Source organism: Corapipo altera, unplaced genomic scaffold (genome assembly GCF_003945725.1).
Source record: "Corapipo altera isolate COAL_440 unplaced genomic scaffold, ASM394572v1 1, whole genome shotgun sequence".
NCBI lineage: Eukaryota > Metazoa > Chordata > Aves > Passeriformes > Pipridae > Corapipo > Corapipo altera.
This window is the reverse complement of record NW_020884873.1, coordinates 28,277,350-28,303,582: the sequence shown is the minus strand read 5'-3', so window position 1 is coordinate 28,303,582 and position 26,233 is coordinate 28,277,350. Positions and strand designations below refer to the sequence as shown.

The 26,233-nt window shown below is 37.5% G+C and overlaps 1 protein-coding gene across 3 annotated transcripts in view; it reads left to right on the top strand.

Annotated features, from left to right (window-relative positions):
- SYT1 (synaptotagmin 1) overlaps positions 1–26,233 on the top strand; it is a 351,884-nt gene that overhangs the window by 294,751 nt on the left and 30,900 nt on the right. For all 3 annotated transcript variants that reach the window (XM_027661549.1, XM_027661558.1, XM_027661540.1), the window contains one exon: positions 6,140–6,257. In XM_027661549.1, the coding sequence (XP_027517350.1) occupies positions 6,140–6,257 (118 nt within the window). The remainder of the gene's footprint in view (positions 1–6,139; positions 6,258–26,233) is intronic.

Here is a 26,233-nt window from a genome sequence, read left to right as displayed (position 1 = left end):
CGAAGTGCTTTCTCTAAACAGTTAAAAATGTTATGAGAGGACTAAAAGGAGGAAGCTGACAAAATCCAGCTCATTAATTTTTTAATAACATTGGCTGGTTCAGATTATTGCCCACTTGCTTTCAAGTCCAATTTACCATTTTGTTGGAGAATATTACGTAGTTATGGCAGTTTAAAGAAATGCGATCTATTACTTATATATATATATTGCAATAAGAGGACAGAGATTTATCATGAATTTCTGTGTCAAGTAGTGCTGTTTGGAGGGGAACTGGGGGAGAAGAAGGAAAAAAAAAAGTAGATTTTTTTTTGTTGTTGTTCCAAAGAAAGATCTTGCTAGGTCTGTTCCCTATAAGAAAGGGTAAACAGTAGTGTTAGCATACAGAAGTTGTATCACAAAAGAGTCAGAGAGTAGGAATGTAGTAGGGAAATCTGTCAAAAGAAATATGCGATTAAACCATTTTTTTGGGCTCTTCCTCACTCCTACTTTAAAGCATGACTGTATCTCTACAGATATCACCTCCCAATACCTTTAAGAAATTCATTTCATTTGAAAGATTATTCCCTGTCTGCCCTAGAACTTCTCCCTTTAAAACTTGCCTCATGGACTTTTGCTTCTATTTCTGTTCTCTGTTCCCCTAGTATCAGTCGCCTTTACATCTCTTCTTTAGTCCGTTTTCCCTGCTAGTCCCTTTTTTACAGGATCCAAAATGAGCTCTCTAGACCCTGCCTCAGGAACTCTCTGTTTCTTCCAAGGTCTCCTGCTGTAACCTATTTCACTTTGCTGCTTAATTTACTAGTTACATGGCTTGTAACCGAACAGTTTACATAATCAGGAGCTTCCTTTTATGGCCAGTTTTGTATATTTGAAGAGGGTATCATCTATGAAGACACTACTGAAAGAAAAAGTAAAAGCAAACAGGAGAGACTTTTGATCACAGACATTCTGTACTTCTGTTTTGTAAGACAAATGGGTTATTCCCAAAATAAAGACTGATCCTTGAATAAGGAACCATGCAGGACACTTGATTGTTCACATTTTCATATGGTTTTAAAATATTTTCTTCAAAAGTGCAGTAGGTACAATCAGAAAGAGGGTTCTGCCTTCTCTCCAGAGGCTTTTAGCACCTATTTACTGCCAACATGGCTTCTATATTCATTTTAGACAGCAAAGGATTGTCAGATTAGTGGTTTAGTTGTTAAAGGCCTTAAGTTTATATTGACTGGACTTCTAGAAAACATTTTGTGAGTCTGAAATAGCTACTTCTGCAATCAGCCTTTTGACTGAAAAGGTCAGGAGGTCTCTGCCTCTCTTATTTGGTGTCAGTACTTTATCCCAAAAGTAGTGCCAAGACTTTGGGGTACAGTGATACTTGGTGTGTATACATATTCATGTGAGAGTCTCCAAAAGTACTGTAATAATGGGCTGACACGTTAGCTTCAGCTTTTCTTTCTCCTTCCAGTTCTTCCTTATCTTTTCCTGCTATTTCTAGCCTGCTTCTGCAAACTGGGTTTTAAGAGCCTCTTAGTCCTTTCCCACTCCTTTGCCTAATTGTGGCAGAATCATCTTCATATTGTGGGCTCATCTGTCCCCTGATTTACCAGCATAGAAAAAAAAGATTCTTTCTTTACTGATTATACCTATTGCAAGTTTGAAATTTTCTGCTTTTTTCTTTAACCGTGTATTTATCAAAAATGCAATGCCTTCGAAGCTGGTACTGTTGAACAGCTGTGGTAGAAATAAAATGTCGGTTTTAAAGAAAAAGAAAAAGGGAGCAGTATTTCCTTTTCCCACTGTGTCCCCTATTTATTCTATGGGGTATGGGGGAGCAATACTTTCCTAATTGTAGATCCCAACTATGTGTATGAGTTTCTAATTCTGCCCACTTGCTATCATGGCTTAATTGAAGTTGTGACCAGTCTATGTCACAATTTTATGTCACAATTACTGCATTCATGTGATTCTGTAATTAGTATTATTCTGGCCCTTTTTGAGGCTTAGTGTGTTCATACCTTACATGCCAAGAAAAGGAATTTATTGGATTTGAGATCTCCCTGTGTAGACAGAATGCGATGGCCTCAAAACTGTCTGAAGTCCGTCAGTGTGGGAATTGGGATTAGAGATTCTGTCATTACAGTTTACGTGGGCTTCCTGAATTTAACTTATAACCCACCTTTATGCTGTCCCTGTTTTCTTTACAGGGTTTTAAAGCATTTTAGTTGCTGTGAAAACTATACAGCTTCCATTGTAAATATTTATTAGCGTAAAATGGTATTATTTTGAGTCTTTGTCCATAAACCACATCATATTGTTTTTCTCTCAGGCTTATGCAAATATTCACAATCAAAATCAGGTACTAAAGTTGGAAACCCCTTTCACTCTGTTTGTGTCCTTCCTATACTGATTGTTTTGGAGTCATAGATCCAATTAGGAAAAAGCATATGGTGCTGTGGCTTGGTATTTTGGTATTGTTTTACCAAGACAGTTGCAAGCATCAACTTTCTCATAATATCTTCCACAAAAATGTGGAGAATGTTTATATTAATAAGATAGATATCTCTGTTAGACATTCTGCAGTACAAACGAGAGTAATCTACATAATAGCATTTTTCTCTGTAGCTTATTAGGAGAGTATACTGTCAAGGCAAAAATGACTACTGACAAATAGAAGAAACACTGAACAGGTAGGAGCCACTTAAGAATCATCTCTAAAAAGTCCAGGTTCTCAACAGGACTTCGAATAGCCTTTCTTAAGCTGAAGAAGTGTTAACAGCACTGTCTGTGTCATTTATGTTCTGCTCCATTGGATCCTCTTTAAATATAATGAAGTTATGAAGTGCTTAGCTGGAGAGAATCTTTTGATTGGTGTTTAGGCATTATACATGAATAGGTTAATGTCTATGAACCTCCCAGTTGGAAGTTTCTAACATTAACTTACAGTTTCCATCAGAGATCAAAGTAATTTACTAATATAAATTATTTATATATAGGGCTGAAAGAAATTAATAATAACAATAAGGCACCTCCATGGGATAATCACCATACCAGCAGCACTCATCTGTAGCGTGTAGCCCTGCAGGGGTTTGTAATTATCTCCTGCAAACCACACCTCTAGTGATTGCTATTTGTTGCTTCATTGCAATGCTGCCACTTGCAGTATTTCACCTGACAAATACTTTTTAAATTAAAAAAAAAAAAAAAATGTGGCAGTCATGCAAAGATAAAAGGTTACAAGTAAAAGAAGTATTGAGAACTGCAGTTAATACAGATTTTAATACCAACAAGAAAGGTACTAGAATTGATTCTGGAGGCACTTAATTAGGTGCCTGTGCTTTGTCTTCAGATTATTCACCGGAATGAGGCTATCATCTGCTGCCATTTCCCATGGTTTGCTGGTGATCTATGGAAAACTGGCTGTTTACATGAGGCTGGCTTTTTCTCTGTGCTTCCTGCAGCTAAAATTCCATTAGAAGATACTAAAAAGGCATTAAACTCTCTCTTAAAATTACTCTTCTGTGTAGACAATTGCAGTATTTGCAGAGAAGCATAACATGATTACAGATGGAGAAAGGCTGGTGAGAGGTGATGGTCTCCGTGGCAAAATAACTGTGTGTAAAGTACCTTCTCCAGCCTCTGCTGAAGCCCTCACATCAGAAAAAATAATCCTAACATAATTTTATGCTACTAAACACAATCTAACAAACAAACAAAAACCAAAAAGAAAAAGTTTAAAATATCCACTCAAAGGAACAATTAGAAGCATGGTATCGATTTAAAAGGGAATACAAGTTCCCATGCTGCTATGACTAAAGCTCCACCTAGAGAATCTACTGATAAGAACAGAACCCTTGAATATTGGGTGGTATGAGAGTACAAACGCCTCCAAGATGGGGCGACTAAAATGAGCTTTCATCATGTTTCAGTCTCACTCAGAGCCCCATGAATCAACCAGGTGAATTTAAACCAAGGCTACCATGTAATAAAGCAGCGACCACAGAAAACACCGGGCGGCTGGTGAGCTGTGATCATGATAACACAAATCAATAAGCAATTGATTTCTTCCATTCTGAGCAACCTGCAAGTGATAGATCAACTTCACCAAATGTCAGGTAAACAGGAGTGTGTTTTGCTGTCACCGTGCCACTGCAGGCTGAGTTCAAGCCAGGCATGAGCTATGCAGATTGCATGTCTGAAGTCTGTATTTTCATAATCTGAATCTGTGCTGGGATTTATAGCAGTATATGAAGTCAGGGAGGAATACGAAATTATTCCATAGCAGCACAGTCCATGTTGTGAAAGACATCTTAGGTTATTCTAGATATGAGCTAAAAATGTAAATTTTATGATATTTGTATCAGTTCTTTTGAGCAAGGCAATAATGTCATTCTAGCCCTTCTGGGCTAGATAGTGCTCCCCAGCTACCTACTTTACAACCTAAAGAGTCCTAATCTACTTACCTATTCCTTTTGCAGAAACTGTGTCATATCTTTGATCATTCCTGCTGGGGGTTTTTTGTAATCTTCCTCAATTCTAATGTATCCTTTTTGAGGTGGGTAGGGCACTGTAAGTTTTCAAAATACTGGCACACATCCATTCTGACAACTTTTTTATACAATAGACATGTTTAACATCATGAGCCATTTTGTTGTGTCCTGTCTGAGCATTTTTTAACTACACGTAACTGTGTTTTTTCTGTATGTTTCCTCACCCCTGGTGATCACTGAGCTGATGTCTGGCAGGGAACTATCTGTTGCAATCCCTGAGTTTCGGTCCCAACTTGTAATAATCAGTTTAGAGTCTGTCACTTTTTTTAAGTAAAGTCCTTTGCACATGGACTGTCTATTCCCTAGGAAATACTCACTACATCCATTGTGAGCCATTTGCTTTCCGTAGTATCCTCCAGCTTTTTAGGTAAGGTTCTGACTTTGCCTCTTTCCCCTTGGCTCTTTGAACCATGTAAATTGCCATATTATTCTTGCGTTTGTCGTACAGGGAAATGGTGCATAATTCCTGCAAAAAATTACCTGGTGTCTTAACAAAAAGCTTTAATGCACCTCCTGAAATTTCAACAAACAACCTTCAAATTTATTCTAAGGAAATACTGGAACCAAAGAGATATGGTCATAGAAATGTATTTTATACTTCAGTGTCAGAATAAATTGTGAAAGTAGACATGCCATAAGAACTACTGCCTTTGAAAGAGAAACATTGCTGTCTGAAATTCTTTATTGGAGTGTTCAGTGTAATCTAATCCTTCTTGTCTCAAAAGCAGCCTTGTTAGCCTTGTAGAGATAAAGTTGGGCTCGAAGGGAAGGAGGAGAGCATCTTGGATCATGGTAGTGATAATTTTTAAGCAGTATTCTCCTCCTCTCCTCCCTCCCCCCCCCCCTTTCTCACATCTGCAAGTTCACATCTCTTATTCTTCCTTTTGAAACAAAGTTCCTGTAATTCTGAATATACTTCAGCCTTTCTCTCTTTGCCAGGACTGCTAGGAAGGTACTAAGCAATGAAAATACATAAAATAGTAAAAGGCTGGATTTGGCAGGATCCCAGAGGATAGGCTGCAAAGCAAAACCAAATCCTTCCAGCCATTCCTTATGAAAGGAGGGATGTACTGTGTCCTTTTGTGGTCTATATCTGCCTTTTTTTCTTTTATAGCAGATAGGAGACAAGTATTTTTTTATACTGAATATTTTGTACTTTGTGGTTTTTTATACTTTTTGCTTTTTTGACAAAGTGGGATGAGAGACCCATGGTACTGTTTCATGGGAAACAGCCTAGTAGTTGTGTTAGTTGATTTCCATTGAAAAACAACCTGGGGAAAACAAAACAATCCTGACTTGATTTAAAGAACAACAGTATTTGTGGAACCCTGATTGTCAGAGGTGAAATGCTGAGCAGTATTACTTACTTTGCAGCCAGCACCTAACTTCCTTTGTTTCCATACAGAATAGTTGCTACAACGGACTTGAGGTTATCAAGGATTTAATCAGGACAATCTGTTCATTTGATTGTTTTCTTTAACAGTATGAGTTGGAGATGTAATCCTGTTAATTTTCTATGGAGCTTTCAAAATTGCATTTTTAAAAGGTACAAAAAATTAATAAAATATTACATCGTGTCTTGTTTGCTTTCACAGCAAGAAAAGCTGGGTGATATCTGCTTCTCCCTCCGTTATGTGCCTACTGCTGGCAAACTGACTGTTGTCATTCTGGAGGCAAAGAACCTGAAGAAGATGGATGTCGGTGGACTATCAGGTATGTGTGTGAAAATCCGCTTGTAGATTTTGCAGGCTTGTAAAGGCAGAAAATGAACTAATATTCTGTTGGAGATCTGTCTGTTGGTTAAGAAGGTAAGGACTCTTTTTCCCTGTCTGAAAAATGTGGTTTGTGTTTCCTTGAAAGTTAGGGCATGGTTGAGTATATCAGAACTCATTCTAGCTTAAAAAGAAAAAGAATATCAGAATACATTGCATTCCATTCCAAGACAAGGTCTGAAGAGTTAAATGATCAGATGACAGTGCAAGCTCTCTGTACTTTTCTTCTCTCCTGTTGCCTGGAGATAAATACGGACTATTCAGGCAAGAGAAAAAAATCTGACTACAATTCCTATTGTCTGTTTAATCTCACAAAATGTGAGCATTTCCCTGCAATGTTACTGATAATACATAATGGAGGAACTCGCCACAGGTCACCATGCTGACTGCTGTTTTAGGTGCTAGGAAAATTGTTTCTACATTTGAAGGGCTCCGTTGCAATTGTTTCCACGCACTGAGTTAGGAGTGCACTGTATCTGCATGCACATCAGAAATCAAAATGACAGTCTTGCACGTGGGGTAGTCAGTGAGGCTGATATATCCAACACGCTCAGTACCTACAAATAGTCCTCATATTCTTTCCGTGTGGTAAGGCTGTACACACCGTGAGCGACATGACGTTTGCCATCTATAAGGAACAGGGTGCAGTCAGCACAGGTGGCATCAGGGCTGTGTCCCAGGGACCTCCGTGCAGGTTTCTGTTTTCTGGTAGATCTGGAATTTGGACACAAATTACTGTCTAAATTGCCAATTGATTGAGACCGAATTAGATAACAAAATGCTTTATAAGGTGAGGTCTTTCCCAGAAAATCTTACTTTGTATACCCTCTGTTTAGAAGAAACAGTTTCTGCCCACCATTGAGAATGATGCTATTTCCACTACAGTTCTAGACCTGAAAATTTTTACAGCTGCCACTAGTACACAGATGATGTAATTGCTGATTTTGATTTAGCAAGTGACAAGAAAAAAAGTGGTTTGCTTTTATTTTTCTTATAATCTTAGACCAAAGTAAGAGTTATATGCAAAATAAATGGAGAAATGGGACCTTACTAAAAGCAAGGCTGAAGGTTTTATTTACCATTTTTGATGAACCATAACTGGAGGACCTTCACAAAGTGAGAGAAAACAAAGTGTTTTATCAGTAACCAGTTATCTTCTTGTGTTACTTGCTTCTAAATTCATCCACTGCAGAGCAACAGATGTAAAGTAAAAGACATCCAAATGCTGTTGTAGTCATTACCTCAGTAAAGTCTAGCTCTTGTCCAAAATGGACACTGGATTAGGACTCACCACTAATAGTTTCCTTAACACTCATTCTGAACAAATTGCAAATTAATGTTCCTAAGCACATTTACTTCCTAATGGTTTCCTAACAAAAGATTAGATTCTGATAATGACGAAGTGTGGGGGAGGGTTGACTGAAGTATAGCTCTGAGACCCAGAGCATCTATATTCTTTTCCAAACTTTGCAAGAAATGTGATGGATAATGGGTACTCAGCTTTCAAGAAACAAAACAGAGGGGCTGGGGAAGCACTAATGAACTGAAGAGTTTCTACAAACTTCAGATAAAAAATATAATGCATTGTGTTGGAAATAACTATGAGGAAATGAGTGGGGCTTACTCTTCTCTATGTGGTTCAGCCCCATTCATTTCTTCGTAGTTATTTCCAATACAATGCATTATATATATTCTACTGAATGGACAGAGAGGACATTTAAATATATTTCTAGGGAGTGACAGATTTGTTCTCCTTTTTAGGGCCATGCCAAACTAGAAACATTGTGTTCTCTTGGAGACAAACAAACCCAATGGGATACCATGGTTGTAGCAGGAATTCAGAAGTCACTGACAGTGATAAATGGCAGTTAGTACAGTATTCCTGAGGCAGTAATTATAGATGAAATTATGTTGGTTTAAAGTAGATCCAGTATATTTCATTAGGGAATTTATCTTTTGAATAAATTATGCAGAAACAACTTTGGAAATCAAGCTGAGATTCTGTTGCCATTATTCACACTAAACCTACTTTCTAAGTAGTAATGAAGGTGACAGGATTTCATGTCAATTAGCAAATGCTTTCCCACTAGTTTTGTTATTTTCTCTAGATAATAAAATGGCTTTTCATTTTGCAAAACTGAAAGTTTTGCATGGTGGTGGAGGTGGGAAAATGTTAACAATCAAATGTGATCTCAAACTGAATGTTACCTGTATATTCCACAGCACTTAACTGTCACCAAGGGAAAGCCATTAGCAAGAGGTAGAAATCATGTAGTTGACAGAGATGGGGGAAAATAATCTTAGAAGTTTGTCAAAAATGGGCAAAAAATATCTTTTTGAGTTTGGAATATATGTTTTTATTATTTTCTCCTACTTTTGAGAAGATGCTGGAAAAGCAGAAGGCAGGTAAGGGCTCTGCTTTCTCTTGCTCCCAGCCTTTATGCCTCTCTGGGGAGTTTCCCTGCCTCACAGAGAGAAGGAGCAAGGCCCAGGCTCCTGCAGGAGGTCTGACATACTGCTGCCAAGCATTCACAGCACAGTGGTGGACAACTTTGTGGTTTCCTTCTGGCTGCTTCTCTCTGCATCTTGAGAATTACTGTTGCTAGTAAATATCCGCTATACCTTTGCACCTCAGTGATGTGGGAGGTTTTAGCATTTATGTTATCTTTAGTCCCAACAGAAAGAACCAGTCACTGAGGCTCCATAGTCATCTGAACCTCTATTTAGAAATTTATTATATCCGTAATTGTGGTCAATCGGGCTTAAATACATGCTTGATTTTTTTAACGTGTATATTTACGTTGTACAGATAGAGAGCCCCATTACAAAAGCATTATATTATCCAGAGCAAGAGAAAGATCAAAGTAGCTTGAAAGCACTACTTTCCTAGCATTTCTACAGGGTTTCTTCCTAGTCAGCATCTATACGATATTTAATGGTTACTGGAGCTGGGGGAAAAAAAAAAAGACACCTCTATAAAAACTTTTATCACCATCATTTCGAACTTTTCCATAATTTTTATTAGCAGTCAAAAGCCAAGCATAAATTGCTGTGGAAACAGACAATAAAAGACAACAAACTAATCATCAAATTCATTACACTTCTTGTAACAAAACCATACCACCCATCTGAGCAAAATACTCCCAGGTCTTAAACTTAATTGCAACATCAGGCTGTGACTAGAGCAAGCCTTGGCTCAAACACTGGAACTATTTAGCCTGAGCTCATCAAGTCACCATGACAAGTGAAAATTATTACTTCTGGTGAGCATGGGCCTCTGGGAAGCAATTTTGCACATTCTAGAATGGCATTTTAATTATTTGAATTATATTTGAATGCATTTTTAATGAATCTGACATCTGGCAGGTGATAGGTAGGAATTTAAGCTATAAAGAGATTATTTTTATTTATCTGAATTTGGTGATCTTGGGTGGCTTTATAAGCATTGTTCACCCAAAATGTATACGAGACCTAGAAGTTTAGGTCTTACAGGGAGCTTAGACTCCTAAGTTACTCTCTTAGTTTTATTTTGTTTTTTATTTCATTTATTTCATTTGCAGAATTGGAATATTTCAAAACCAGTTTGCAGTTTAATCTCTCCAAACAGGCCATAGAGACATTCAACTTAAGTGCCTTTTTTGGTTTTGGTTTGTATTTTTTTAAGAACTTCAGTGACTCTGTGTATTTCTGGTGAAAGACTGTTTTGTATCAAGAAGTCATCTTTTAGTAGCTGACAATAAGTGTAAGCCTTAACACATCATCTTTTCAGGATTAATTTCAGTATGGCTTATTCTTCTAAAAATATTTGAAAGCTAATTTGTTCTCTTTGTATTGTTTTAGTATGCTTCACTTTCAGTGAATCTGTTTACTAGGAATGTATCCTAGAAGCAAGCAATATACCTTCCTCTTATCTCCTCCCCACTGCTGCCTCTCATCACAGACCTAGAGTTTCAATGGGGAGGAGATGCCCTAGCTGGCATGGGCTAAGGTATTGCCTTAGGAACTGTTGCCAGGTAACAGATATTACAGCAGACCCTAAATTGTACTATTTATTTCAAATTAATGCTTAGGAAGAACTGCAAGAAGAGGATTGTCATTGAATCCATGTGCTTTTCCTTCTACAGAAAGCTGCAGATACAGTTGTGGAGAGAAAGCAGCCATAATCAGGCCCATTATGTGTGAAAGCTAATCTCAATATTTATGAGTTATAAATAGAAAACACACAGCACTTCTTTGTATCTGCCAAGCAAATACTGTAAGTCAGAACCATCTCTGGGGACCAAATGGTACTCTAGCAGAAATACAGCTAGTTTTCTACAATTTTAAATATTGCATTCAAATTCAAAAGGCTTGATTGGATGTCTTAGAAAAGAATTGAAAAAATAAAAATTATTTAGAGACCAGCTCTTTGAAGACAGAGTGAATGCTCATGAATTATGCAGTCAGAGCATTCACTTTAGTAACTTCATTAAAACATAAGAAACCTTAAAAGCTGGCTACCACAAATGCAGTATTATGGGAAGAGAAATACACCGTTAGTGCCATGGTCTTGCTGTAAGCCATACTGTAAGCATAACTCAGTGAGTATTAAGGGGAAAGAAAACAGCCATATTAAAAGACAAAAGTAAAAAAAAAAAACAAACAAACACCACCACCATAATAGCTGCATTTGCAATTAACCTAATCCTAAGGAATCCAACAGAAATCAGTACCAACAAATATTTTAAAATCTCTACTTACTGTGAGGATTTCTACGTCATATAATATCTCAATCTCTTTACTTCTGCGCTGGCAGAACTTCCAACAGTAGGTGGCTGCAGCAATACATCTCTCTAATGCTCGCAAAGTGGTCTCGCACCGTGGGCTCCTACAGTGGTGAGGGCATCAGTCACTAAATCTCCATCACTTAAAAATCTTTCTCTCCTGCCCGAAAGAACATCTTTGTTGGTGACATTTCCTTAAGACTGGGCAGTAAGTGGAGGGTCGTCTGAAATGGTCCTCTTTCAATAGATAAATAAGGTATTACGGAATATGTTCCAGACTACAGTGTATTCATCATAGAAGCCATGTTAAAGGATACATAGACTCTCATATTCCAGGGCATTTTGGAAAGACTTATGAGGAAACTGTCAGATAATTGTCCATTTTGTAGTGAGTACACAGTTTCCACTGAATCATATGCTACAGGCTATTGCACACAACAATATTTTGTATTAGATGAACCATCAAATTTGGTGATTCGTACAAGGAAAGAGAGTCAAATTGCTGGTTTTGTTCTCCTGTGCTTAAAATGAGGAAAAAGAGACCATGCCTTTTGATTGCCAGTTAAGTTGTACAAAACCTGTAGGCATTGCTCTGAGAAACCTTAGGACAATCACTGTGCTGAAAAAGTACCTTGGCTCAAGAGCTATATGAACAGCTTCTTGATTTGAGAAAGGAAAGGTTATTTCATGTGTACATCTCCTTAATTGTAGACACTGACCAAAGGTCCAGGTGGTCAGCACCCAGCTGGTTGGACTCTGCCTGCCAAGTCACCATTTTCTGTCATTTCTATTGACATCCCTCCACCTTCCCTTCCCCAAGACAAGGAGCAGGAAGAATTCTTTTTCTTTTATTTGAATAGCCACATCTAAATAATAAATTTTGCATGTATTTTTATGTATGTTTCTCCCTGATTAAATTATAGTAAGTTTTTATTAGATCATGCAGTCCCAAAGCAAATGTGAAAATGTATGTGTTAACCATCTCATTTTCTTATAAGTAATTAATGTTTTAGGTTTTCAAGTTCCTCAAGAATTCCATAGCAATGTGAGTGGCTGTAAAATGGATGTAGAAATACTGTAGATAGTCTGGAGTCCTTAGGGAAATTAGTCAGTTCTCTTACAAGTAAGTTTAATTTATTTTTTTACTCTCTGAAAATTGCAGCCTATATCATTTTTTTAATGGCCTTGAAGAAAAAAAAAGTGAATTCAAAAAGAAAATGTACTTTTTTCATCTCTATAAATACAGTTTAGATAAGTGCTTAAATGTGCACAGAAAGTAAGTATAAATGAGGCTATTTCCTTTTCATGACTGTAAAATCATGCAGTTTTTAAGACAGCATGATGAGCATTTTATTACACTGTTAGTGCAGTTGAGGTTTGATGAAATTCATGGGACTGTCTGAAGAAATAGAAACAATTTTAAAATCAAGTTTTTACATTACATTAAATCCCATATGCATCTTTTGTTTGTTTAATCCCATCTGGGTAGAAAGATAATTAGTTTTGTCTAGATCTTTATGTGGTTACTTGTTATAGACCTTCTGACTCTGTTTCCAATGTGTAACTCCTTTGTGTGCAAGTCTCAGTGGAAAGAAACATTTCAGAAATTAGACCCTTGATCCTGAATTATTCCTAAAAGGAGCAAGGGTTGTATGCTAAGAAGGGAACTGCATATTTCCTCTAGTACGCTGTTGTCTGTGACAACAAAAAAAGCACATACTTCAGCGTAAGGAGACAGATAAGAAAACAGTTGTTTCTAGTTCTTTCTTGGTATCATTACTTTACATATATTCTTTATGGATGACAGTTGTTCAAATCTGTTCACACATTTGGCAAGTGAAGCTTTCCACTGGCAGCTGCAAGATGCTATTCAGTAAAAATGAAAAGGAAGTTTTCCCCTTGCAATTCCAAAATTTATTTTCCAAAACCATTCTAACTAAAGGTGAAACTCAAGTCCTGCCCTCTCTTCTGTTGATGCAGTTCCCCATAAAAGTCCCATTACCCGCCTTGAGGTAGCAGAAGACAAATATAATCTTGTTGCTGACTGAGATTCCAACATTCAGTTGTGAGATGCCAACATTCAGTTTTTCTCATTGTGCCTTTTGTCTGTCTCAGTAGAGTGATATGAATCTCAGTGGGATTCTCTTTCCAAATATTTTATCCCTCACTTTCACTTTACTTCCATGATGCTATCGATGAGGTAGAAAAGCCAGCATTTGAGCCCTGTTCTTTCCCCTTCAGCACAGGCCACACTACCTTAGTCCCACCTTGTTCTGTTTGAGTCAGTAATGGGACAGGGGGCAAGGTTGATTAATTGGAGATTAGCTGCCAACAGGATAGAAAAGCAAAGCCCAGAAATGCCACTTTTCCCCTATAAAGAAATTCATGTGTGGTAGAGGTGAGAATTATCTGTGTTTCCTTCCTGGCTATCCTTTTTGTGCTTCTGTTATTAGCTGTGAAAGTCAACACAGTCCTGCCTTATTAAGGGTCTTCTTTATCATCACTAATGTGTTTGTGTCACTTCTGTAAAACTTTCAGATGTGTTGAAGGGGAAGATAAGTATGGGTATGAGTGAAGGATCTACACAAGGAACATCTTTATTTAGATGTCTAATTTCTTTAGGATAGCTTAAGTGCTAAACAGTTGTTTTAAAAAGCTAAAGATAAATCTGTTGTGTTTTTTTTTTAATTCCTTTAACAATACGATTGGTTTTAAAGTAAAAACTGTGCGTTTTTTTTCTCCATTATACCAGTCTTGTTGATAAGTTGGAACCAGCTGTGTTTCTCTCAGCTGATGCATCTATCACCAACATAAGACAACAGTAAAACTGGTAGTATGGAGGGAACAATGCCTGATGGTTTATAATTGTTAGTGCAGTAACTCTAGTCCTCTTGTGTTTATTAAACTATCTTTTTTCTGTATTCTTGATGAATATGCTATTGCTCATTCCCCACATGAATTCTTTTCATTTCTGCTGAGCTGTCTTCGAGTTTACAAATAGCAACATTTTTTACTTTATTTAAATCAAAGTAATTTCTGTGCAGGGGCTTCTTGCTGCATCCCATCACATTAGATATTAATGAAATAATTACTGAACAGTAAAACTCTAGTTAGGGAAAACCACTAATAAAGCTCAGATCACATAGCATCTGTCTAGTCTGTGCAATGACAGACATAAACTTCTTTATTTGACTGCAAAGATCAAATGTTATGTAATGCAGTTGACCAATGTGAAATGGGTAACATTTAGAGATTTTCTTACCAAACAAGCCTAAAAAGAAATCTGTCATAAAGAATTCCACCCACTGCAAAGCTCCATTGTTTTCTACCTCTTTTTTTTGAAGGCAGAAAGGAGGATTTCTAGGATCTGGTTTTGTGAACTATGTCACAATATAATCTCTGTCAGATTTCAGTTTGTCAAAAATAAAATAATGATAGAGATAGACATTATAGAGCTATACATGATCTAATAAAAGCTACGCATTATCTAATAGTAGGCAAATACAAATTTTAATTCCTGTCCTGTAAGTAGTGTCACATGAGGATTTCAGGATCCAAATATAATCTCTGCAGCTCAGCAGCATCTTTGTAGGAACTGTTTCAGGTCAGAGAAGTAACGGGTTCTGTTTAATCTCAGCTATCAAGGCCAATTCTTAGGATCTCTTTTTCTTCAGATTCCCAGTGGTATCACAGAGCACTTTACATATACAAGTCTGCAGGTTAAATCCACCTTTCCAGTGGAGAGAATATGATAATGTCCTGATTGAACCCTAGTGAGAAAAAAGCATCTTAAATTCTCTTTGAGCCTCTCCAGAAATCTTTGCAGTACAGCTGGCTCCAGGGCCAGTCTCATTACAACACTGCTGTGAGGGAATGCATTCCTGCAGTAAGTTCTAGGCAGCTGAGTTGAAATACTCAGCTGTATCGGTTGATTCCCATCAGCAAACCACCACATGCTTGTCAACATTTGAGGGGTGCTAAAAGTAGTGATTATGAGAGCATGCAACATAACGGGTTTTTTAAGTTCAGGAGCCCTGACTATGTGGGATGTGAAGAAATGCTTATGTAAGGATATGACAGCATAAGCAAGTCTTCTGCTGCAAATTGTTTCAGCTGGTTGGAAGCTAAGTTAATTCAGGCTGCTCCCTCATGGATAAAAAGTAGAAGGGGGGAAATGTTTAATTTAAAACAAGTGCATGTTACTTTAGAAATAAAGTATTTGGGATCTGGATCTGGAAAGCTGTGCGAGCAAAGGTGTTTCTGGGGCAGATTTCTTCTGTTGTTGTTCAAAGTCACTTTCACTAGGGCTAAGCAAGCTTAAAGGGTATTGGACCAAACTGGTTTCTGGAGGGTGGAAGTCAGGGACTGGCTCAGTCATTCCTGGAGACTACACGTAGCACCCCATTGCTAAGGAACATCTACTTCAGGAAGTTGCTGTCTGGATTCTGGTCAGGAAAGTAGCACTTGACAAAAATAATCTTTACATCTGCTGCTCTGCTCAGTTTTTGTGTCTGGTAGTCCCTGGGGGAGAGCAAGTGAATGATTCCTACTGATTGAGTTCTTTGACATGAATTAGTCAAGTAATAGACTCAAGTATGAGATAGATGTTGCTTTTGTCTAATCTGAACATTGATTGCTTTGATGTCTTTGGTCGAGGTTTGAGTTCTTCTCACAACAATATAGACTAGTGCAAGAGAATCCTCAACAAAGCACAGACAATCATTTGCTTATAAATTAAATTATTCGTACAATCACATCTTTCACATACACCAGTGGATACTTTCCTTTGTGTAACTAATATGTCAGTGATATTATAAAATACCAATTGCTATGGAGTCTAGGTATTATGGTCTTCATCTTCAGGTTCCATGAGGTAGCAGAGGATATGACTTGATCACTTTTCAGCCTTGAGGTAGGTTTTGCACTGATTAAATGTTCCGTTGCATTAAGAGCTGGCAAAAGCCCAAGGCCAACAGTAGTCCTCTGGTAATTTAAAATACAGGTTTGTGAGCAGTGGATTATAAGGCATGATTTCCTTTAAATTTTGGAATGTGACTGGGTATTCTTATATCTAATAAAATACATGCTTCATTTAAAGCTTTTTTCCACAGTTTGAACATCCATAGTATCTCTTTCACAAATGTATATTCTGATGTGTAATAAGAGGTGAGACCATGTTGGAGCTTTCAGCTTATATAGGGATACTTAGTAGTCTTCCTGTATTCCATCTGGCTGCCTACTTTCACAAAACTTTTAGGAATTTAATGTCCTTAAGATGCCTGTGATCCTGGCCGATATACTAAAAAGGCATGGAAAGGGGCTAGTCAGTCACCAGGCTGGTACTTGCACACAAAGAAGACTGAAGAGTAACCTACACTGTGTTTCCTTGGGAACTCAAACCAAAAAAAGCGTGACAAACATGCTTTGATGATTCGTATTTGAATCTATTCTCATTTTCTTGCTACGTGCTGTTTTTTTTCTTTCTTTCTGATCTCTGGATAAAGGAAATTATTTTTTTTTTTTAATCTAGTTAGCTATTCCAATAATTCTAATAATCCAAATCATTCCATTGCTTCCTCTCCTGAATCTGAATAACCTAAGCTATACCCTGATTTTAGAGATGAAGTTATGTCTCTGTTGGCTGCTGGCATCTTTCTTTGACAAAGAGCATGGTCCCCCAAGCATTCTGTTGCTGTGCCTTTGTATACAGGTTTGCTTTATGCAGAGCATTCAGAGGATAAGCACTTTGGCTTTTCTTGTTTACTTGCTGTTTGCTGTATTTTCTCTTTGTTTACAATTCCAGCATATTTCAATCCCAGTAGGTTAAATGGAAGGGAAGACAGGCATCAACCAGTTAGTGCCTGACCCATCCAGCACATGCATCTTACTTTCAGAACAACCCAGTCATTTTTCACCAATACTTTGAGTTACAATCAAATCTGCTTTGGCATCTGTCCAGACTGCATAGTATGAAGCCAGGGACATCCTGTCTGAGACAACAGACTGTTAGTTCAATTATATTTCTGAAATTGAGTTAAATTTCTATGAAATAGGCTTCAAAAGTGAAGAACCCTGTGGGAATGTTGTGATTTCTTTTTTGTTCATTTGACTTATAGCAATCAGGCATACTAAACGAGATAGATGTCCTGTATGTGGTTTATGGCTGTTTATGTTGTGTTTGATAACAGAGTGTTAAGTAAATTGATAGCACTGCCATCTATAGACAAAATAACGTTCTTGTGCTCAGCTAGATGATGAAGGTGGAGAAGCTTGGACTTCTTGTCTAAAATATTAATAAAGTTATATTGTAACCAGGGAGAAGAGCTCTAAGTTGCTTCTGAATACAATACATGACAATTCCTCATTAACAGTGATCAAATTTTATGTTACTGACCTGGGTTTCTGAAGTGTGACATGTAATTAATTACAGTACCTTTGGGTCAGACTTGGTTACAAGCACTATTTTGGGACCATTGCTGGTCTTACTGGGCTGACAAGTGTATTTCACTAGTCAAGATCATGTCTGGCACATTGAAAAGAATGATGACATTGCTGAAACTTATAGCATTTCAGTCCATTTTTTGGTAAACGGACAGATGGTGCAATTTTTCTGGCAAAGATCCAAGCATCCATATGGTACGATACTGTTCTGTATTAATTCCAGTGTTGTTTCATTGAAAGATGGTGTTCTGGTCAGATGCAAAACGTTCATGCTCAGTTTTTTATTTTTACCTTTGTTTTTCTCTGTTGATTTTTATTTATTCTCAGAAGCATAAAAACCAGCTTCTCCATCTGCCAGTTTTATCTTTCCACATGCACTGACTGTTTATTTTCCTCCTTGTCTCTCAGATTGCACACATATCTGGAGAACTGAAAACCAGCTGTAACGCACAGATTTTGCCATTTCACAGCATATCAATAAGGTTTATTTTCAGATTGTCCAACTGATTTCTGTTAGGTGAAGTGTCTGTTTTATTATGTAAGGGGTGATAGAACTCAGATTTTTGATGTTCTAATGCTGTTTTGTTTAAGCATCTACATGGCCATTGAATTAGTAAAGGCTTTGTCTACTGCTAGATGTTTGGTCTGCTTGTGCATAAATGAATGCCACCTTTTTCCCCCTAGGAAACAACAGCTATCACTATCTGTGGGTTTTATGTCTTGTCAACAACTTCTACGTGAATTTTTTATGGGAGTAATAAACTAGTCTGAATAGCACATATTCCTAAATGATCTGAAAGCCATTGTAAAGAGAAAAAATGCAGCAATTAGTGTCTCACAAACTAATCGGAATGGTAGAAATAAGGCATATAAAAAACATTATATCACTTAATGACTTAATCAAGTTAGGATGATAAAGATACTTGGCAAGATGGGAAAAACCCTGAATAACTACAGTGAAAAGTTTTTGAGAGAAATTGCATGCGAGCTGCCAGAAAGGCAAAAATTTTGGGTCATAAAAGATGCAGAGAGTTGCCATCTATGCATTACTGAAGACTGGGCAAGCTAACACGGTCATATCACAGTTTTGACAATGTCACATAGAACACAAACCACTGTAGAACAGCACTAGATTTTCAGTAACCACACTAAATCCACGTACATCTTGCCTTTTCAGCTCCAAAGTCCTGGTAAGCTGAAGCATTAAAATTGGTTCAACTGCATATTTTCAAACTTTACATAAACAGATTTGACAGCATATGCTGACATCAGACCTCCAGTTCTGTTATAGCCATGAAGCTCAATAGATAATGTAATAATAAAGGCAATGAAGGGTAAGACAAGCCTTATTAAAATGAGCAGGAATTTTGCTATCATTTTTATTTCAAATAAGGACAATTCATGAATTTAAACTTTGGTGGGTGACAGGAACTCTGGATTTTTTTCTCTTCCAAGCATAAACAGACCATTGGTACATCTTTATTTGTCCTCTCACATACCCAAAAAGTGGCATTCTTATTAGGGTGATGATTTTTAATAGAATGAATAACTATATACAAACAATTTTACACTTAACTGTGGAAGAAAATTACCAAGTAAAATAGTGAATTTGACTGTGATTTTTACAATCAGGAGTGTAGAAATTTGGCTAGTATTTTAGAAGTTGTTTATCTGTCTTGAGAAACAGAATTAGAAGTCAGACAGGATGTTCAGTAGTTCTTTGAAAGATGCTTAGCTATGTACTTCTGAAAATCCCATCCATACTTAGGCTTTTCAATACCTTTTAAACTGTACTTTTATCAACTTTTCCTGGTTCTATCAGTCAGAGATATGAAATTTTCACTGAATCAGCAATTCAGAACCAAGCCTTGATAAAGTGAAAAGCAGAAGGTTGTTGTCTCAGTTGTATCAAGACTCTTTTACACAGCTCTGACAGCACAGAGAAGCTGTTAATGTTTTTTTCAGTGAATTAGAGGACTTAAATTCAAAAAATATTTTCTAATACTATAAGCTTAATAGATACTTTAGGTCTTAAGCTAATGCTTACCTGGGTCTCTTAGATGTGCAGTCAATAGGAAGATGACAGTGGGCATGTGAATTTAGGCTATCAGGTGACCTGAATAGCCAAATTTGAAAGGGAGCACTCAGAAGAAAAATGTGCATTCCCTTGAGCTCTTTTGTCCAGGAGCTGACTCCAGGATGTCAATGAACCATATAATAAAAATATTTTAAGGAGAGCTTAGACTGATAAGTACACTTTACTTTCTAAAGCACCATAACAAAACCAAAAGAGAAAAAATTCAACTGTATTTGTCCGAGGGGTACCTCTAGCATTTTTTCAGGGAGTCTCTAAATATTAGTATTCCAAATGGCTCTACAACTGCAGTTGCATGAGGCAGTGGGGATATGGTGACTTGGGAATTTGACTAATTTAGTTTCTGAGCTTCTGCTCTGAACCTTTGGAGAAATCTTACTTTCTAGTTCCCACTTTAGTGTTTATATTGTAGGTGGGCTTTAACTCATAACTTTCTAACATAAAATGCTTGCGTGATCCCAGGGAAGTAAAATCTCATAAAGACCTTCATCTGTCCTCATCCACTTAAGTGTCCTAACCAGTGCTTTGCAAAGTCAAGACATTTCCTACCAAGTGTCCTTGTCCCAGGTGCCATCTCCTTTCCTCGTGTCTAGGTTTGAGAAAAGGGTTTAATTTCCTAGTCACCAGCTAAGACTATACCCTGGTAAGACAGGAAATGCTTGGAGAAGGTGGAGGATTAAATTACCTCGTATTGAATAGAAACAGGACTGGAATTCCTGCTTTCCTGGTGCATGTTCTGCTCATGAAAACCTAGTCCTCAGAACCACCTTCTCTGTTTCCAGGAACAGCTATATTTTTTTTAACAAGGTTTCAAAGGCTGTCCTCTGTGCAAAGCTGTCACAACAAAGCTGTCAGTTTTCTCTGTGCTAAGGATGAGCTAAGCCAACCAGAGAGCATCCCAGAGGGATCTAAAGTGTGCACTTTTCCATATCCCTAAATATTTACACATTGGCTGACTAAGTGAACATATTCTGTGGGAGATGCAGTGGTGTGTTGTTGGACACTTAGAAAAAATATTTCTCCAGAAAACACTGATGGCTATGTCCTCTCATGTGTATGTGTAAACTCTTTTTACAGTTACTCATTGCAGTACCCAAGATGTGTCAATGTTGTTCTGTATGCACCTAAATGCTACTTTGAGCCTTAAAGTTGACTCTTCCCAGATTTACTAATAACTTGGATTTTGACCGTATGTAAAGGTATTTGGCTAAGTCTGACCTTGGAGAGTATTTCTTTGTGCCTTTGTTTGCACTCATATCATCTCCAGTGTGTGACAGGACTGCCCCTTATCATATAGAGCCAATGTTCAACTAGAAGGGGCTTCTTGAGTGCTCCTGTAGCAGTAATAACAATAGTAAGTCTTGAATTTCCTTATTTTTCCCTTCTTCTTTCATCTGTGCTCAGATCCCTTTCTTCCCTGAGACTATTGTATATTATTTATATCATGGCTGTACTTAATTAAGATCTCCAGTCAGTTTGATCATGCTCGTGCCCTCAAACATGTTCTCTCAAAAGCCATATAGCAGAATTTTAAATATTCTTTCTTCTGTGCCATCACCTGAACATGAATCAGGAATATAGTGGATGAACAGGAAATGGTAAGCACTCCTTATCAAATGTGTAGAGTCAAGTATTTTCTCAGGGGGGTTAACTTGTTTACAGTCACTGCTAGTGGTATGATGCAAGCCTGAAAAACATTAGCCAACAGTTTAAAACTCACAGCTGAAAATGTACTCTTCAGGTTTTTATGTTCACAGAAATTGAGGTACACAATTCTCCCATTTGAATTTGTAACAGGTTTTTTTCAGCTTATCTTCATAATCAGTCTCACCAGCTGAATAGAGGAGTGTCTGTGGATTTCAAAGCAAATTTTGGTACATCTGTAGATGAAACTGTCTTAAGCTCCTATTGAATCAGATAATTCTTATCAGATATCCTTGAAGATGATAAGAGGATCAATACTGTCAGCAAGTGCAAAGTAGCACAAAAATACAGTTTGATGAAACACAGCTTCATTGTAATGCAGAAAACATCTCAGCACCCCAGCCATTCTGGGAGTGCATGTGCAGAGTTTGAGTGATTTGACTACAGGATTCCTGATACAATAATTTCTGCCACACATGAGACCCAAAATGATTACTTGTCCCAGTAGGGTAAATGGACTTGCTCATCATGCAGGTCTTGGTAGAGATAATGTATATACCTCTTTGGAAGATTTATTAGTTGTGGTTGAAATACTGGGTCTGAAGCTCAAGGGTTAGGAAGAATGGTTAAGCTCTAAAATCACTTGGAAGCAGCTGATTTTAAGTTGCCATGGCAAAGGATTTTCAGACAATGAGAAACTTTTACATTAATATCTTTGTAAGCCTTGCTGTGATAGAATTGTCTCTGTGAAGAGCAGTCTCTTTTTTGCTCCTGCTGACACACACAGTGGTAAAATCATCAAGTAATTATATCGTGCTGTAATGACTTTTTGAGTTTCTTCTCTGTGGGTTTTGCCACTGGTTTGGAGATTCCAGTTCTGGTAGATTTTTATAATAGGGAAATGAATTATTCAACATTTTGTTATCAAAAAAATTTCAAGATGCACCTTATGTTTGCAAAAAAATACCAAGGTATGGAAATGACAGTGATTTTCAATTGTGTTAGTCTGTTAATTTTAAACAACAACTGAATAAAACCTATCTGCTTTACTTTTCTTTGACATCTTGGTTGGTTGGATTGGGCTTTTTTGTGCTTTCTGGCTAACAGTGCTTGAGATTTTTGCAGCGTATATTTTGCACTTAGGTTCTACAATCCCCCTGTTTTCCTCCTCAGTGGCCAAAACATAGGTCTGAAAAAGCATGTCCCATGTGAGAGTAGGATGAGGTAAGAAGCTTATTGGTAGGGGAAATTTTTAGGGAAATTTTCAGGCATTTATTCTATTTTCCTTTTGGGAGGGGAGAGTTAGTGCCTACTCTTCTCAAGACAATTTGGACTTGTCCTGGTTGCTGCTGGTTCAATTTAATATTGCTGTCCTACCAAACAGGATCAGAACCAGGGTCCATTTCAGTGGTTAGCCAGCTCTGGTTGGTCACTCGTGCGCATGTTGAATCTCAATGCAGAGAAGACCAAAGGCTGGAATAGTATTGCTGTTTATCTTTGCCAGCTGCCCAGAAGCTCCCACACAGCTCCTGCAGATAATACTGGTAACACATTCTGCATGTCAGGGGCTGGGAACCAGTAATACCAGTCTCTTCGCTGCCACATCCCAGAGGCTGCCTGCAATCAGAAGTAAAACAGGAAGTTTACAGGTCCAAAAAGGGCTTTGGGGAAACCAGCACTGAGTCTGTAGCAGCACTGAATCTCTGATGTTCACACCCAGTGGCACTTTGTCATATTGAAATTTAATAGCCTTCAGGACATAAAGTGAGATGTATTTGTTCTGACACACTTTTAATTAAGGTTTTCATCAAATTCTTTTTAATTTTATTTTTACTTGACATTGACCATTCCTTCTTTGGGATTCCATAGGTCTGGAAAGCTTTCAGATAGTGCTTTAATTGCAGCCTTTTCAATGTAATTATTAGTTGTGTATTACATGGGAATGCAGCCTGTTCTTTTAAGTTAGCACAGTATAAACTCTTCATACTCTTGACTGCTATGCTAATGCACAGGACTGGGCTCTGCACTACAATACATTGTCTCCATTCTCTGTATTGCAACACGGACTACTTACTCAGTTTAGTGACAACAGCAGCATAAAAGTAATTGGGGCCTGACAATTCTCTATGGGTATCATTAATTTAGTGTTAGATTTTAGTCATAGGAGGTACCCAAATGCCATAACCACATACAAACATATTTAAAGACGAATTGATTGATTCCATTACAGAAATATATCAGATTAATCTCAAATCCATATATTTTTAGATATGTATTATTAGTTATGCGGAACATGGAGTCAACTGATGTGCATGTGTGGAAGAGAATACTTTGTACAGCAGTGTGAGGTGTTAGTTGTTAACTCTTTAAAATCAGACAAAATATTTAACCTGAGTAAAATGAATAATATAGGAAAGCTTTAGAGAGAACTGAGATCAGTCACGAGATTAATGATGTATTTGAAGGCCCCCTAAATAAAATATCTCAAAGTTTAAAAAAAGACAAAATTATGTTGCGAGAAGATTTAGTAATAAGGGGGGGGAACAGATATGAAATTAAGGATGCTGAATAGTGGGTGGGGATAAGCTCACTTTATGTAACAAGATAATTTAAAAAGTGAAATGCAAAAATAGATGGGAAACTGAAAAATAACTGCATTGCAGCTTTCACATGTTCACAGCTCTCCCAAAAAGAACTATTCACCTGATATGGGAGAATACCAGGGCTTAAATTCTCCAACCTTTCTCCCATCACAGAACTGACAATATGCTCACCACACAACCAAAGAGCTGGTGTCCCCTGCCTGTCTGTTCACATGCTGTGGACAGAAAATTTTGCAGTCATACAATGAATGTGTTTGTTGTCTGGCAATAAGGGGAGCTCTGTCAGCCTGCAGGAAAGTGAATAGCAAGAAGGACAGCATGCTCTTCCTGCAGCCCTTGCCACGCTCCCTTCCCTCCCAGAGGAGATGTGGAGAAGACCTTACAGTCCAGGCTGCTGAACTGTGGATTTCCTAGAGGGTTCAGTCCACACACTCCCCAAAGTGCAGAATGGCTTCCTAGCTTTCAGGTTGATTTTTATTCTGCAAAGCCACAGTCCTGACTAAAGGACTTGGCTGGTTGAGCTGGAAGCGTTGGAGCTGCTATTGATCTGAGTATGCAAGATGGCCATGTATTTGGGGGAGGTAGTGCGTTGCATTAGAGTAAGCGTAGGTTTAAAATAACTATATCCTTTTAGGAGTAGGTAGTGCCATCTACTTTTTCAAATTGTGTGCATTTGGTTTGCATTTTCCAGAGAAATCAGTTTCAGCCCTTTCTCTTTGATACAGAAAAGCAACAGCAATTTCTGTGAATGCTTCTCAGAGGTAGGCGGCTATGAATCATCCAGTAGTGGTGAAGGGCATCAGCCAAACACGCACTTTGTCAAATGACTAGAAAATATTTTTCAAAAACTTTTCAGTTGGCTAAATGTCACTGAATCACACTAGCTATATCTAAGGAAATTTGCACTGCCGGGACAGTGTTTTGGTCTGTCATGAGTACCTGAGATTACATGCATCACACAGGTAATAGGTACAATATTGTGAAGCTAGTGTTTCATAATTTATATGACTAATCATACAGTGTGTAAGACTTTTTGGAATATGTATATAGCAGCATACCTGTTGTAGCAATAATGGAAGTGAACATAAAAGATTGATAGCAATGACAAATGAAAGCATGAGCAGAGATGTGGGTTCTAGTTTGTTATGCTCAGTGCTTTGGTCAATAATCTATAGTATACAGCTATTTCTGTAGTAAATAAAACCCTGAAAATACTGCTTTTCTATTACAATGCAAATCCCTTGTGTGGGAGTAATGCTTCTGCAGGAGTGGTACTGAACAGGTGTCATCCTCCCTCACTCCCACGCTGCTCCTAAATCAGAATAATTCGTAGTTTTTATTCTGGAAAAAAATAATAAAACGTACCCTCTGCACAGTATTAAATTAGCATTCTGCATCATATATGACTAGTCCTACAAGACATTTACATGGTATGGTATGATATCAGTATATGTATACATCGGATTATTAAACATGGATGCAGAGTTTTTTGCTAAGTGACAGTCTTCTAGTTTGTGAAGTACTGATGGTATTTAAACTGAACAACTGGAAATTTCTGACTTGGGATTAAAAAAATCAAGACTGTGACTATATTACCAGAGCAAAATAAGGTTTATATGAGATTTATATATCGTGCTTTATAGTAACGTTCAGATATCCGAATTATGTTATGTGTTCATGGGTGCTTGGGGCTTATGAGTTGGAGGCAAACAGTACCAAAAATCACATCTCTACCCCTGTACTTGGTATCATACGGCACTGTTATCCAACTTTAAAAAGTACTTCCACATGGTTGTCTCTTGTGTGATCAACAGCAGGATTGGGGTGGATGTAGGGAAAATTAAACTGCTTCATGACTCAGGATATTATTAAGTTTATAGTGGAAACTTGCACTTCTCTGAGCAACAGTAACTTGCATCTGGTAGAAGCTTGCACTGTGGCTGATTTCCAGGTATTTTTAAGCATAGTAAGAAAACTGCTGCCTATTACCAGGAACAGAAAATGCTTTCCCACCTATTTTGGCAAGGTGCATGCTTTATGGAAATTCATGCAAACCATTTTTGTAATGCTTTTTGCATGTTTTCCTCCTTTTCTCATTTTTATGGCTTCTCCAGTAATAATGCCAGTTTATATGCAATTCAATTATTTTGGCTGAATCCTTCTTTTATCACTTTATGAATTACCTTGTGAATGAAATGAAACAATATTTTTACATAAAAATCCTTTATTTTGAAGAACTCTATGTCCACCTTTTATCATGCTAGTTTAATATACCATATTTACAGTACCATCACAGAATTGGAACAGTAAAAAACAGTCTATCATGTTTGTTCTGTTTTAATGGTATATGTGAAAGAAGTGTGTCACTTTA